Here is a 12,913-nt window from a genome sequence, read left to right as displayed (position 1 = left end):
GCCTCCCTTGAAAATTGAGCAGATCCTATAAAGATGAATAAATTGCATGCCCCCCCCCCAAAATAAAATAAAATAAAATCCAGACCTCTGAAATTTCCCTCTCTAATCAAGTTTTCCTATTCTCCCCCTTACTTCACTGAATCTACTTTGGACTGACAGCAATCTCTGGTTTTTCAATTAGCAATAATCTATGATACAAAAAACCATCTTCTTAGTCGATCGTTATCTTACATTACCACTTGGTCATCTCGCCATCCTAAACCCCAGTGCCAGAATTTTAACAATAAGGATATCCATCTCAACCTGGATATTCCACAGACCCCTGAAATACACAATGACTGAAACTAAATTATCTCCTCCCACAAACTTAATTCTCATATGCTTTCTAAACTAATTAAACAGTCTTTCCTTACACATAACATAGAGTCATTTGCCAGGATATACTGAGAAGTCCCTCAATTTCTTCTTGAGAAGTCCCTCATGTTCTTTGTCCCTCAATTAACATTGCTAATGAGGATCTCATGGCTGTTTATCCAATCTGTCCTTCTGTCTTCAGCAGTTCCTACCTCCAGTTCATCTTCTAATACAGTATTTAAATACTAACCTAAAAGTGCCACACTAGCCACTTTAAAAACCTTCTAGGGCTCTATATTTCCTGGAAGACAACATCCAAACTCCTGACTATGGCATTCAGTCCTATTACCGCACCTTCTCCAAGCAGAGATCCTCGGTTAAAGACTTGGAAGCACGGTGTCTTCTGCTTTCCTACAATCACTATTCTACAGTGATTGAACAGTTCCCCCTGACGTCTAGTTCACCCATCCTGTGCAGATCCCCCATTCCCTCACTTCCCAAAGTGTCAATCACCTCCTCCACCTGGGAGCTCTTTAAAACAAGCTTGCTTTGATTAATCTTCTAGATAATTTTTTAATAAAATGCTTTTATTTACATCCACAGGATCTAGTATGGCACATAAAAAGCTTTCAACAAATGCTTATGAAATAAGTAAATCTCATTTCAGAATGCCTAAAATCAAGTTATCCTGGATGTTTTACCAAATGATTTAGGGCAGAAATGGTACAAAGGCACAAGTGAGTCCTAAATACACAGGTGAAGTGAAATGAGAGGTGATTCCAGAGGGAGGGGGAGGAACAGAAGGGCCACTGTAGTTATGCGTCTCTCTTTACCGCTTTCCCAAACTGCTGAGCCATGGGAGAGTAACAGGACTAGTGGGAAGAAGCACTCAAACCAGCACAGAAGTGTAGGGAAAGAAGGAATGAGTAGAGAGAAAAGCCTGAACTGAAGCTGCAAAAAGGAAAGCGTCCAGAGTCACACATGACACACTCAGGGCTTGCTTGTGGCAACTCACTCTCATCACCATCACTGTTTCACCAACCGCACGATGACTACCATTTATTGATCACTGACCAAGCAGGCAGCAGACACGATGCCAAGAACACCACACATGCCATTTGCTGCCCATGACAACCCCGTCAGCACGTTGTTATTCACACTGAGAGACAGTGAAACAAACCCACAAGCGATTAGCTCCACTGCTCACGGCTTCACAGCTTGGGGAGTCCCAGGGTCAGAACACGCACAAGGGTCAGGCTTTAAGACCCATTCTCTTTCTGTTCTACTATTCATGAGCCAGGGTTTACATAAGTTGGGGACTGGCTTTGCCATTTTTGCATTATTTAGTTATCGCTATAAACATGTATCTTATTTTTCTCTAGTATTAAGTAAGGTATTTTTGAGGGCAGAGTCCATGTCTAATATTTTTTATTTCTTCCTAAACACCTCATAATGAGTTTTCTATATCTATTTTCTTACTATACCTATGTACTAGCAGAAATAAAAGGGAGGAATATATACCAATCTTTAGTTAGCATTAAGCCAAATACAAAAGTCAATGATTTAGCTCTTTTGACAACTGTATGTGCCAGAATAACTCATCAATAATAACAGGTCCCAAAACACAAGCCACAGCTATAAAATTAAGGTTCGTTTGTGTCTGATACAATAATAAAAGTGCTATTTAAAATATATTGCTCTTTTCTTCATATCTGGGTATATATATAATAATTACTAGGAGTAGACACACATTGTATCAAGTACATGAACAACTTACTTAAATGTGGAAGGAAAAATGCTGTAATAGCAAAGCTTTTTTTATTTCTCTTTTAGAAAGATATAAAAATGTGTGAGAGTGGACTTGTATCTTCTAAATAGGTTGAGTTCAAATGTCAATGTCCACACGTGAGGCAAAAATCAATTAGAGACAAAATAATCCTTGAAAATGCCTTAAATTCCCCTTAAAACCTAGTACAATACAGTACAGGTACTCAATAAATTTATCTCAGTTTTTCCTCTACATGGAACATATCATCATTTCTTCTGCTACATGCTGCATGAAGTGTTTGGCTCATGCTAGGGGCCATACTGAATGCAAACGCATTCATTTACACACTGCAATCATAGTCAACACCGTGAGATATCAGTTCCTATAACAGGTATTTAGGAACTGATTCCATCTGAGACAACAGCTGATTCACATTTCCTATCTGATGACTGCTAGACATATGTTCATTGTGAAAAGAGCACGAGAATTACCACTGTATTTCAATTATTGGTGTTTTGGTTTGGGGTGTTTTGGTTTTGGCTTGAGCTCAGAGATTTGAATTTGAATAAATTACAGTCCCAGAAATGTGACCAGACTATTCACGCTCTTATTTACTGTGCAACCACAGATGCCTAGAGTTGTAGAAACAAATAAATACTACAGCGTATCATCTAAGAAAATTAAATAATTAACCTATCTTACCTTCATCTATTGATGCTTCACTACTGTATCCATCATACTCTGCAGAGAGAGGACTATATTTCTGTCTCGTTTCCCAAGTATAGCTCTTTTGTCTAGAATCTGCCAGTGGTAGTCTGGAATTGTGTGTTCTGGATAAGGCCTCATGGTATTTACCCAGCGCTTCATCTTCACTTTCAGAGGATGAACCATGCTCATCTTTGTCCATGTAGGAATTATCTATTTGGAATGACAAGGAGAGCAGATCAAAATTTAATGCTATAAAATAATGGCAAATTTGCTATAGTCATATATATGTTATACACTTATATATGTGTCATATATATTCATATACACACAAATATATATAAACATATATATATATATACACACACAATCTGAATTTCCAGCTTTAGAAAAATATTTTTTCATTTAAGAAGCCCAAGCTTTGGATTTTTATGTTTTACTAGAAAAAACTGACTTGCATATTTGAATTATATAAATAATGTTAGTCACAGGGATTTTCCAACCATGATACAGATAAACAGAATAATAGGGCTTGCCATCTTACACAATTTTTTTAAAGCATTAACAGCACACAAAGAAGTTTAATTGCCAATACATATGGATCTGACTGAAATTATTCATGTTACAACAGACATTTTTGGTCATCATCTTAGCCAAAATTTGCATAGCTGACACTGCTTAGCGCTATAAGCAGAACGAAGAAACAGACAGACATACACTACTGATTGAAATATAAATGATACAAGTTTTCTAGACAGCAATCTGGCAATACATATCAAGGTTTCCAATTTGTATACTCTTTGATTCATTTATAAGAATTAACCAATTCCATTTCTAAGAATTCAGCCTAAAAAAATAATTAACAGATGAGCAGTGATATGTATCTGAGACAATTTACTGAATTGTGTTTAACAGCAAAAGAAAACAAAAATGCAAGCTAAATGTCCAACACTGGGCCTTGGTTAAGTAAATCATGATACATCTGTGCAATGATACACTATGCAATCATTAAAAATGAGGAGGTGGACTTACAAGTACTCACAGGGAAAGAATGCCTACCATATAATGTTAAGAGAAATAAAGTAGAAGTTATAGTCTCATTTAAAAAAACAGATTAACACACGTACACACATCTACATGCAATGTATACACACATCCATGCAGTATAAGTTTACAGACACATACAAAAATATCTGGAAGCATATATACCAAACTTAACACATTATCTGTGAAAGGCAGACTTCCTAGGAAAACTTTACTTACATGTACCCAAATTTCAAATTACATTTCCAGAAGGCAAACTGGTAAATTAACTAATTTTATATTCTTTTAAAAAGCACTAATTATCATTAATATCATTTACTTAAAAGGTAAAGACCGTGAAACTGCATCATGTTGAGATTCATTTAGACAAGATGTAACCTTCTCAGAATTCTAAAACAACTCTAGAAGGATGAAGAGACCACAGCAGTCAGAAATTACTAGTTCAGTCTAGACATTTCTCTCATTATACTCAGCTAAAATCATCTGCACTACAGGAAACAAAGTTTAAAATTCTGGTGGGGAGACAAAGAAGGAGTATAAGATATGGGATAGAAATTCAATATTTAGAGTTAGAAATAATGGTAGCTTCAATGTCACTAGTGTAAGTCCCACTTTTTAAATCAGTAAAATAAAACTGTCAAAGGGGTAAACCATAACCAATGTTATATTCTGCACTACCTAATACTTAGTCACCAGCCACATGCAGTTATTTAAATTAAGTAGAAATAATAAAATTTAAAATCTAGTTCTCCAGGGCTACTAGCCACATTCCAAGCGCTCAATAGCTACGTGTGGACAGTGGTTACTGTATGGAGCAATACAGATACGTAGAACTTTTCCATCACTGCAGAAAGTTTTATTAGACAGGACTGAGATGATGGCAGATCTAGTCTAGAACCTAGGCATTCTGACTCCCAGGTTTTAGCACTGTGTGGATACTAAGGTAGCAGGAGAGCTCTGAGGAGGGTGGCAAGAAATTTACCTACTATAAAATATTACCTAAAGGAGCCCTGCATTCAGAAACAGAGAAGGAAACCCTTCTTCCTCTTATTATATCTTATAAGCTCTGTCAGAACCTAGGACTCAGGTATTAATACTAGCAAAATTACAGTTCAGCTATACGAAGGGACAATCCATATGGGTTGAATGATTTTCAAAATGGTTTTTAAATCATAATATGGTTCAGTTTGGAGGTGGTGGTTCAGTTGCTAAGTCGTGTCTCATTCTTGCGACCCCATGGACTGTAGCCCACCAGGCTCCTCTGTCCACGGGATTTTCAGTTTAGTACTCATTAAAATCTGGAATACTTGAGAGATATGTATTCCTTTAGGTAGTAGCATGCTTCTTAATTGAAACAAATAAAAATTTTAAATTCTGCACTACTACCTGTGAAGTATTTATTAATAGCATCCATTCTGTTATTTTATGAATAAGATAATATGTAAATTATTTCACTTAATTTTATTTCTTTTAACTTTTATTACTTCAGGTAATAAGGCTACCAAAATTAAATTAAGGCTACCAAAAAAAAAACCCCAAAAAACCACTGAATCTGACATTTCAAACAACTGCTAGGAGAATAAACTTCAAAACAGATATATTTCCAAAAACTGACATTCCTTTTTAATTGACTCATCCATCCTGGATCAGCCTCTATTATATCATTTAAAAATCATTCATACAGCTGATAGATAGCAGATTCCTATTACACATGAAGTCACGTAGCAGAACTGAAACAGTCTTCTGCATTTCTAGTGCTACTTAGTTTTTTGTTATTTTATGAGAATGTAAATATACACAAAAATTCCGTATGTATCTTTTATAAATAAAAGCCAGTGTACTTCTGGTCTTCTGATCAGATCAACCATAAATGAGAATGACTAAGGGATAATCATGGCTCAGACGGTAAAGAATCTGCCTGCAATGTGGGAGACCTGGGATCAATCCCCGACTGGGAAGATCCCCTGGAGAAGGGAACAGATACCCACTCCAGTATTCTGGCCTGGAGAATCCCATGGACAGAGGAGCCTGGCGGGTTACAGTTCATGGGGTCACAGAGTTGGACATGACTGAGCCACTTTCACTTCACTTCAAGGGATAACCAGGAGTGGTAACTGGCAATATAAAGCAAAACCAAGTAACCAAGCAAAACTAATTGTTTTGAAAACTGTCACAAATATTGTGGATGAAAACTGTGACTGCTTAGTTGGAGTCTTAATTGTACACAGAGAACTCGTGAATAAAAATAGATTGTTCATGTATATGCATTGGAAACACAGAAGTCACATAAAACTCTCAATGTATGGCTAAATGAAAAGACATATTCTGAAGCATGTATTTCAAGAGAATAAAAATCCATTGCTCTCAAGGAAAACATAAAACATTTGGTAGATTCTTACCAGGAAAGATGTGAAGAGCAACAATGTATAAAGGGTTAAGGGTAGGTTACAAAAACACAAAATTTTAAAATTCAACTACAGCACACCAAATAAACTCAATTAAAGGATGCACAGTATTTAAGAAAACCAGAGTTCTGGGTTGTACAATAAATGGGCATTAAGTAAAATGAAGGTCCTTAAAATTGTCCAAATAATGCAGGGACCAGGGGCAATACTTAAATCAGAGGAATACAAACAACATGCTTTTGAAAGGACAATAAGAAAAAACTGCATGACTTTAAAAATGTCTCCCAGTAAGAGGACTCAAGAAAGCCTTAGAAATACAGGTGTACAGAGAACAATTAAAGAAGTTGGATGATGTTCTTCTAATGTGAAAAAATTAAGAGAAAATTTTATCACTCAAACTCACATTAGGAGACCTCACCTTTTTCTGGTATTATCTTAAAATATTTTTCATCTTTACTCTTTGCTGTTTCTTTTTTGGCAGAAATGGCTTCAATTTTCTTTGTTTTTATATCTCCTTTCCCTTTGTAGTATTTTGTTGGATTTATTTGTTCTTTGATTTTGCCTTGACACTGCTCTTTAGAATTAGTTGATGCTGCTGGATATAAGTCTTCCTTCTTAATGGATTTCTGTATCATGTGTCTACTGCTTTCCAAAATATCTTTTGGAGAACATTCATTTCCTGAATAGTTATTCCCTTTGTATCCTTTACTTTTAATATGTGTTTCAGCTTTCTTTAAGTAATTTTCTTTCATTTCTTGATATCTTACCTCCTTTAAGTCATGTTTACCATCACTGGAAATTTCAAACCCATTTTTTTTACACTTGTCAGTACTTTCAAGTTCTTGCCAAGTAGATCCAGCACTTGCATTCTGCCTGCTAACTGATACCCTACCATCACTCACACGGCCTTTCAAAGAAGAATCATCTTTCAAAGCGCTATCTGTTTCTTGATATTGTGATGGCATCTGCTGCCTATTATTAATATGTTTAACTCCTCCTCCTTCATTCATTCCTTGGTCTTGCTTTTGTGAAACTGAAGTACTATAGCTATTGATTCGATTTGCTCGGTTCTCTAAATTGAATGGTGCTTTCTGACAATTAGTGTTTTTGGAGACTTCTGGTATTGTGGTGCTTTCTTGTTTAGAAGTATCTGCAGCTTCTGGGGCTGCAGAGCTTTCCTCTTCTGGGCGAAAGCCATTTATCATGCTTGTTACCTGTTCAGCAACTGAGTCAGTGAACGCATAGCTGACTTCTCCGACGGCAGTAGTCAAATCTTCCACAGCATTACTGATCGTGTCCACCAGAGAGGACACTGAAGGCAGATTCTGTTGAAAACTTTTGAAAAATGCCATTTTCTATTTCCTTGTTCCTTAAAGCTGCAATCATGGAATTTTCTCTTCTCAAAATATTAAGCACTCTGGAGTTTCAATTTAACATTTACTTAAATGGTGCTATTCATTAGCTCAATATCAGTATTTCACATTATGACTTTTAATCTTTCTGTAAATGCTTATGTAATGGAAGAAATATGTTGAAGTAAAAGACGCTTCAAAAAAAAAAAAAATCAAACCACTTGGTTTAAACGTAACGACATTTTTTCCCACTCCATAGCTGTCACAACAGCAGCAAGACAGTATTTTCCCCTCAAATACTATTGGGTTTTTATTCTATACCTGCAAGAAGAAGTATAGAAAGGATTTTTATTACATACTTTTTAGTTAACTTATTAATAGTCTATGTGTGGGAACTGCCCTATATTATTAACAAAGTACCAATACCATTTCAAAATAAAAAATGTATTAAGGGTTTCCCCAATACATATATTCCCCCAAATATGTATTTGTTTATGTATCTAAACAATTTTGCAGAAGTTAGAATAGGGAAGAGCAGAGAGAGAACATTTGCCGAGTGGCTATTACATGTAAAGAATTGATATTTACAAATTTTTTTCTTATTTGATCTTATAATAACTCTAGGAGGTAAATATTATTATTCTTATTTAATAAGTGAGAAAAGAAACAGTCTCAGAAAAATTAATAAGGTCCCCCAACCTTTCCAACAGATCCTCAAGGTCAAAACGCTACAAAAAGAGTAAGAGGATATTTAACTTTTCACTTTCATTCACTCAAATGAGCTCTTGGGTTTTCCCGAGGCCATGTAACAGATTGAATGCAGAAGCAGATATGAGAATCCAGTTGTTTCTTTCTTCTGTGCCAGTCATTACAGAGATTTGCAATGTAAAACAATGTCACTCTTCTCATCAAACATATTTTTTGGTTTTAGAAAATATACAGTTTTAAAAATTAATACATTTTAGATGAATAAGTAATAGACTTATTGTTGGGTTTTTAAAAATAAATTGAAAAAATATTTTAAATTTTTCTTAGCTTTTAACTTCTAATTTGGTACATATCATTGAGCTATAACTCACATAAACAAAAACTCTTTGGGGTCCTCAATAATTTTTAAGAGTGTAAAGGGATAAGACCAAAGAAAAACTAGAAATGCCAAAACAGAGAACTACTGGAGGCTACTAAAAGAGGTTTCTTTAACCAGTTTTTTCTACACAAATGATGAAAAAAAAAAAAAAAACAAACAGGACTGAAGTATGAGAAACATTAATCAAACCAAACCACATAAAATACTACAGTTTCCTTAATGCAAAATCTGCATGATGTAATTCAACAATAAGATTTTTATAAACAATGAGGCTATCACTTTTTAAGTTATCAGATATAAAAGAAAAGCATCTCTTCAACATTTGTACATGGACAAGAAATGTAAGGCTTCTCTTGTATTTTTCCTTAAAATTCTAAATTAATGTCTCACTTTTACAATTTTCAGCTTTCTTTTTTTATGCTATTATTTACATAAGCCAGTCTTTGGAAATAGCAAATAAAGAACTCTATAATAACTTTAAAAAATAAAAATTTTTCATAAGAAAAAGAACAATATCACAGCCCTTATCTTTCCTATTAAGGAAATATATCTAAGAAATATATCTATGTTGCCAAGGAGGAAAGAGGAACACTAAGGTTTCATAATCAGATTTTACACACGAAATTACTAGAGAAAAACCACCTTCTCTAAACAACAAAATTATCCATTACTGAGAATTCAACAGCAGATTAAAAGGTGAATACTTTCAAAAGCTTTCTAGGGACATGAGAAAAAAGCTCTCTAGAAAACTATTTGGACAATGGATTTAAGCACAGAAAGTAATAAGATATGTCCTTTTTCTTAAAGTATATAAAAATGTCATTCTATGATGATATACAATTCATTTTTATGCAATATAGTAGCAATTCATGGGCAATAAAAAAGATAGCTGAACATAATTTATGTAATAGATCTTTCACTTTCACAGAAGAATGCCTAAAGGTTAGTTTACTGTACTTCAGAATCAAGCTTTTTAATGTATATCGTATTTTTAAAATAAAATAATAAACAGCAGAAAGACTAAACAAGAGAAGCAGCGATATGATACTTACAAATTTTATCTTGTGAATTCTTCCTTGCACTGTATCCTGAACCAAGATCTGGAAACCCGCCAACATTTTCAAAACAGAACTTCTTATTAATATAGAGAAAAAGGAGCAGCATCAAGATAATAAACACCCCAACAGCAGACAAAAATCCAACTGCCTCTGGAGATACTGGAGGGAAAAAAGTCACAACTGTAAGCATTTATTCTACTTCAAGTTACAAAGAAGAAGGAAACCCCTATACATTGGGTTAAGACTGCTGCCTTATTTGAATTTTATTTTTAAATTTTCATAGTTCACAACAGTTCAGTTTGTGAGAAAAATAATCTGCACAGTTTAATGAGTTGTTCAATTTATTCAAAAGTATATTAAAATTTATTGAAGAGTATATTAACAGTTTCCCTGTAAGTTATGTGGTAACAATGAGTCTATCAAAGAGGCAGTTACCATACATTTAGTCCACTGATGAGTATTAAAAAAATTTTAAAACAAGATTTAGAAAAACTTATTTCCCAAGCACTTAAATTTATGAGAACGTATACTATTGCTGCTATCTCTAAAAGCTTCAATGGTCTTGTTCTATTAAACAAACTCTGGACTTTTTAACTTGGCACTGAAAACTCCAGCCTCTTTTCAATACTACCCTCCAATCAGGTGATTCCATTTACCACATGCCGAGTTTCTGTCTGCCTCCTCCCCTTGCCAGGAGTGACCAAGTATCCTCTCTATACCAAATCCCACTCATTCATTCAACCAACAAACACTCTGGAGCCATACTCCGAGCATATCACATACGCATTTCCTATCTTCCTTGAACAGGCTGGTGAAGGCAGTAACAACACGGTGCAACCAACGTTATGTAACCCAGTGTTGAAGGATCAAGCAAGCTTTTCTGCAAGTTATGGCTCCTGTGACTGTATTGTAAGAATTAGCCAAAAAAGTGAAAGTGAACATCACTCAGTCATGTCCGACTCTTTGCAACCCCATGGACTATACAGTCCATGGAATTCTCCAGGTCAGAATACTGGAGTGGGGACCCGTTCCCTTCTCCAGGGAGCTTCCCAACCCAAGGATCAAACCCAGGTCTCCCGCATTGCAGGCAGATTCTTTACTGTCTGAGCTACCAGGGAAGCCCAAGAATTAGCCAAGTGAACACTATTTCATGCAGAAGAAACAGCATGTGAGACCAAGAGACAGGAGATCACTGTGCATTCCAAAAACTCCATGAAACTTTGTTATGAACCACCAGGTTCTCAAGAGAATACATGAAATCATCCAGGAAGATCTGGTAGAGTGAGCACAGACAAAACCTTCTCCAACTTCTCCAATCCTCCGCCATATCTTTCTTTTCAACTTTTGCATCCTCTCTCTCTGTGGGACCAGTCATTTGGAATTAAACAGAACCACACTTCTGTAATCTCAGTGCCTGACTTCAGTATTAGTAGACAATGAATTCTAAGCCTCAAATACAACCTTACTCTCTCCTCCTCCACTGCTCAAGCACTGACTAAAATGTCATCTCCTCCAAAATTCCTTTTTTAATCTGAAGAACCACGACAATTAGCATCTAACTCATTTGTTTAAAATGAAGTCACCCACCAGTCAATGATGAGCGCTTTACTCTCCTAGCTTTTTATCATTTGTGAATGCCAGGCATCCCAGGTGCAGAACTGATATGATATTATGGTCTGGTCAAAGCTGGGTCAACAGCACCGCAGCAGAGGATGGAGCAGAGAACGATATTCCAAGGCAGGGGTGATGAGCGTGAGGGAGAAGGTGGCAGGAATGGGAGAAGTGCTCTCTGAATAGCAGCCTGGTGCGCAGGAACAGATCCTGCTACCAGACCAAGACGCTACGCCGAGACATTAGCCCTTTCTGTCTCACTCTCAGGCTGGAGAATAGTCAGGAAAGGGAACAGAGTTTAATAAGAGAATCTAAGGTATATGACATAAAACAGTGATCCATCAAGCCTGAAGGTTAAGGTAAAACAAACAAACAAACAAACAAAAAAAAAAACAGGTAAAAAAAAATATCACCAGCACACCTAAAAGCTAGGAAGATCACAGCAGGGCAGAATCTGGTACAAAGACACAATCGCTCAGGTTCAGAATTACACCGCAAACAGCACAGAGGGATAGGAGCTCCCTTTCCAGCGCAGGTCCAAAGCGCACTCGGGAATGTGATGCCCTAAGTGAACACACAGCGTGAGCTGTAATAATCAGCAGCTTAAAATCGCCCACCCCGTAAGGCTGAGTCCCTTCACTGGTCACCTGGAACTATCACAACACTGCTAACTGGCTATGCCCCAATACAAAATGCTTTTGGTGTTAAAAATAAATAAGTAAAATTTTTAGAAAATCTCCCACCTCTTAGAAGACTACATGAAGGAGGAAATATAACTCACCTCACTTACAAAAGCGAGTTATTGCTCCTAAAAACCATATAGCATATATTACGTGCTATTCACTCTTTCAAGTACTTTATATTTATGAACTCTTTTAATCTTCACAATTTTCCTCTCATTTACCCCCACTATAAATTGAGACATGGAGATATTATACCACGTGCCCAGCTAGTAAGTAGAAGAATCAGGATTCAAGCCCTTTCCGGCTCCAGAGTCTGTGTCTTTAACTACTGCTCATACTTCCCCTGTGTTCCTTCTCTTCTTCCCTTCCTGCCTTTCCCTGCACCTTTCTCAATCCTTATTTCTGTGTTCCTCTTTCATTTCCCTCCTCCCTTCCCACTTATACATTTAAACTAGGGAGAAAGGTCATCTATAAACAAGTATAATACAGCAAGCACGACAAGAGAAGTACCGAATATAAAGCACCACTGGAACACAAAGAAGGAATACTACCCGGCCAAGTTACAAATGCTTCAGAAAGGAGATAGCACTTGGGTAGGCTATGAAAGATGAATAGGAACTCTATTAAAGAGTAAAGGGCAGATGAAGGAGCATGATCAAAGCCCAGGAACAGTGCGCACGGCATTCCATCGGCCTAATGGGCAACAGTCACGGCTGTCTTATCTACCTTTGTCTCCTCTCTCAGCACAATGCCACCAGTTGACATTATACAAACATCTGCAAATGCATGAATGAGTGTGTGTTCAGGAAAGAACAGAAGTATGCCAGAGCAGTTACTGGAAATGAA

General features: G+C 36.3%; 1 protein-coding gene across 1 annotated transcript in view; it reads right to left on the bottom strand.

The window, feature by feature from the left end:
* Window positions 1–12,913, bottom strand: part of SYT14 (synaptotagmin 14) — a 192,968-nt gene that overhangs the window by 130,958 nt on the left and 49,097 nt on the right. Inside the window, exons 3-4 of the mRNA XM_043485253.1 lie at window positions 9,768–9,932; window positions 2,825–3,040 (exon numbers count right to left, since the gene is read on the bottom strand). Of these exons, the coding sequence (XP_043341188.1) occupies window positions 2,825–3,040; window positions 9,768–9,932 (381 nt within the window). The remainder of the gene's footprint in view (window positions 1–2,824; window positions 3,041–9,767; window positions 9,933–12,913) is intronic.

Source organism: Cervus canadensis, chromosome 13 (assembly GCF_019320065.1).
Source record: "Cervus canadensis isolate Bull #8, Minnesota chromosome 13, ASM1932006v1, whole genome shotgun sequence".
Taxonomy (NCBI): domain Eukaryota; kingdom Metazoa; phylum Chordata; class Mammalia; order Artiodactyla; family Cervidae; genus Cervus; species Cervus canadensis.
Note: the sequence above shows the minus strand (reverse complement) of the source record. Positions and strands in the feature narration are given on the sequence as shown.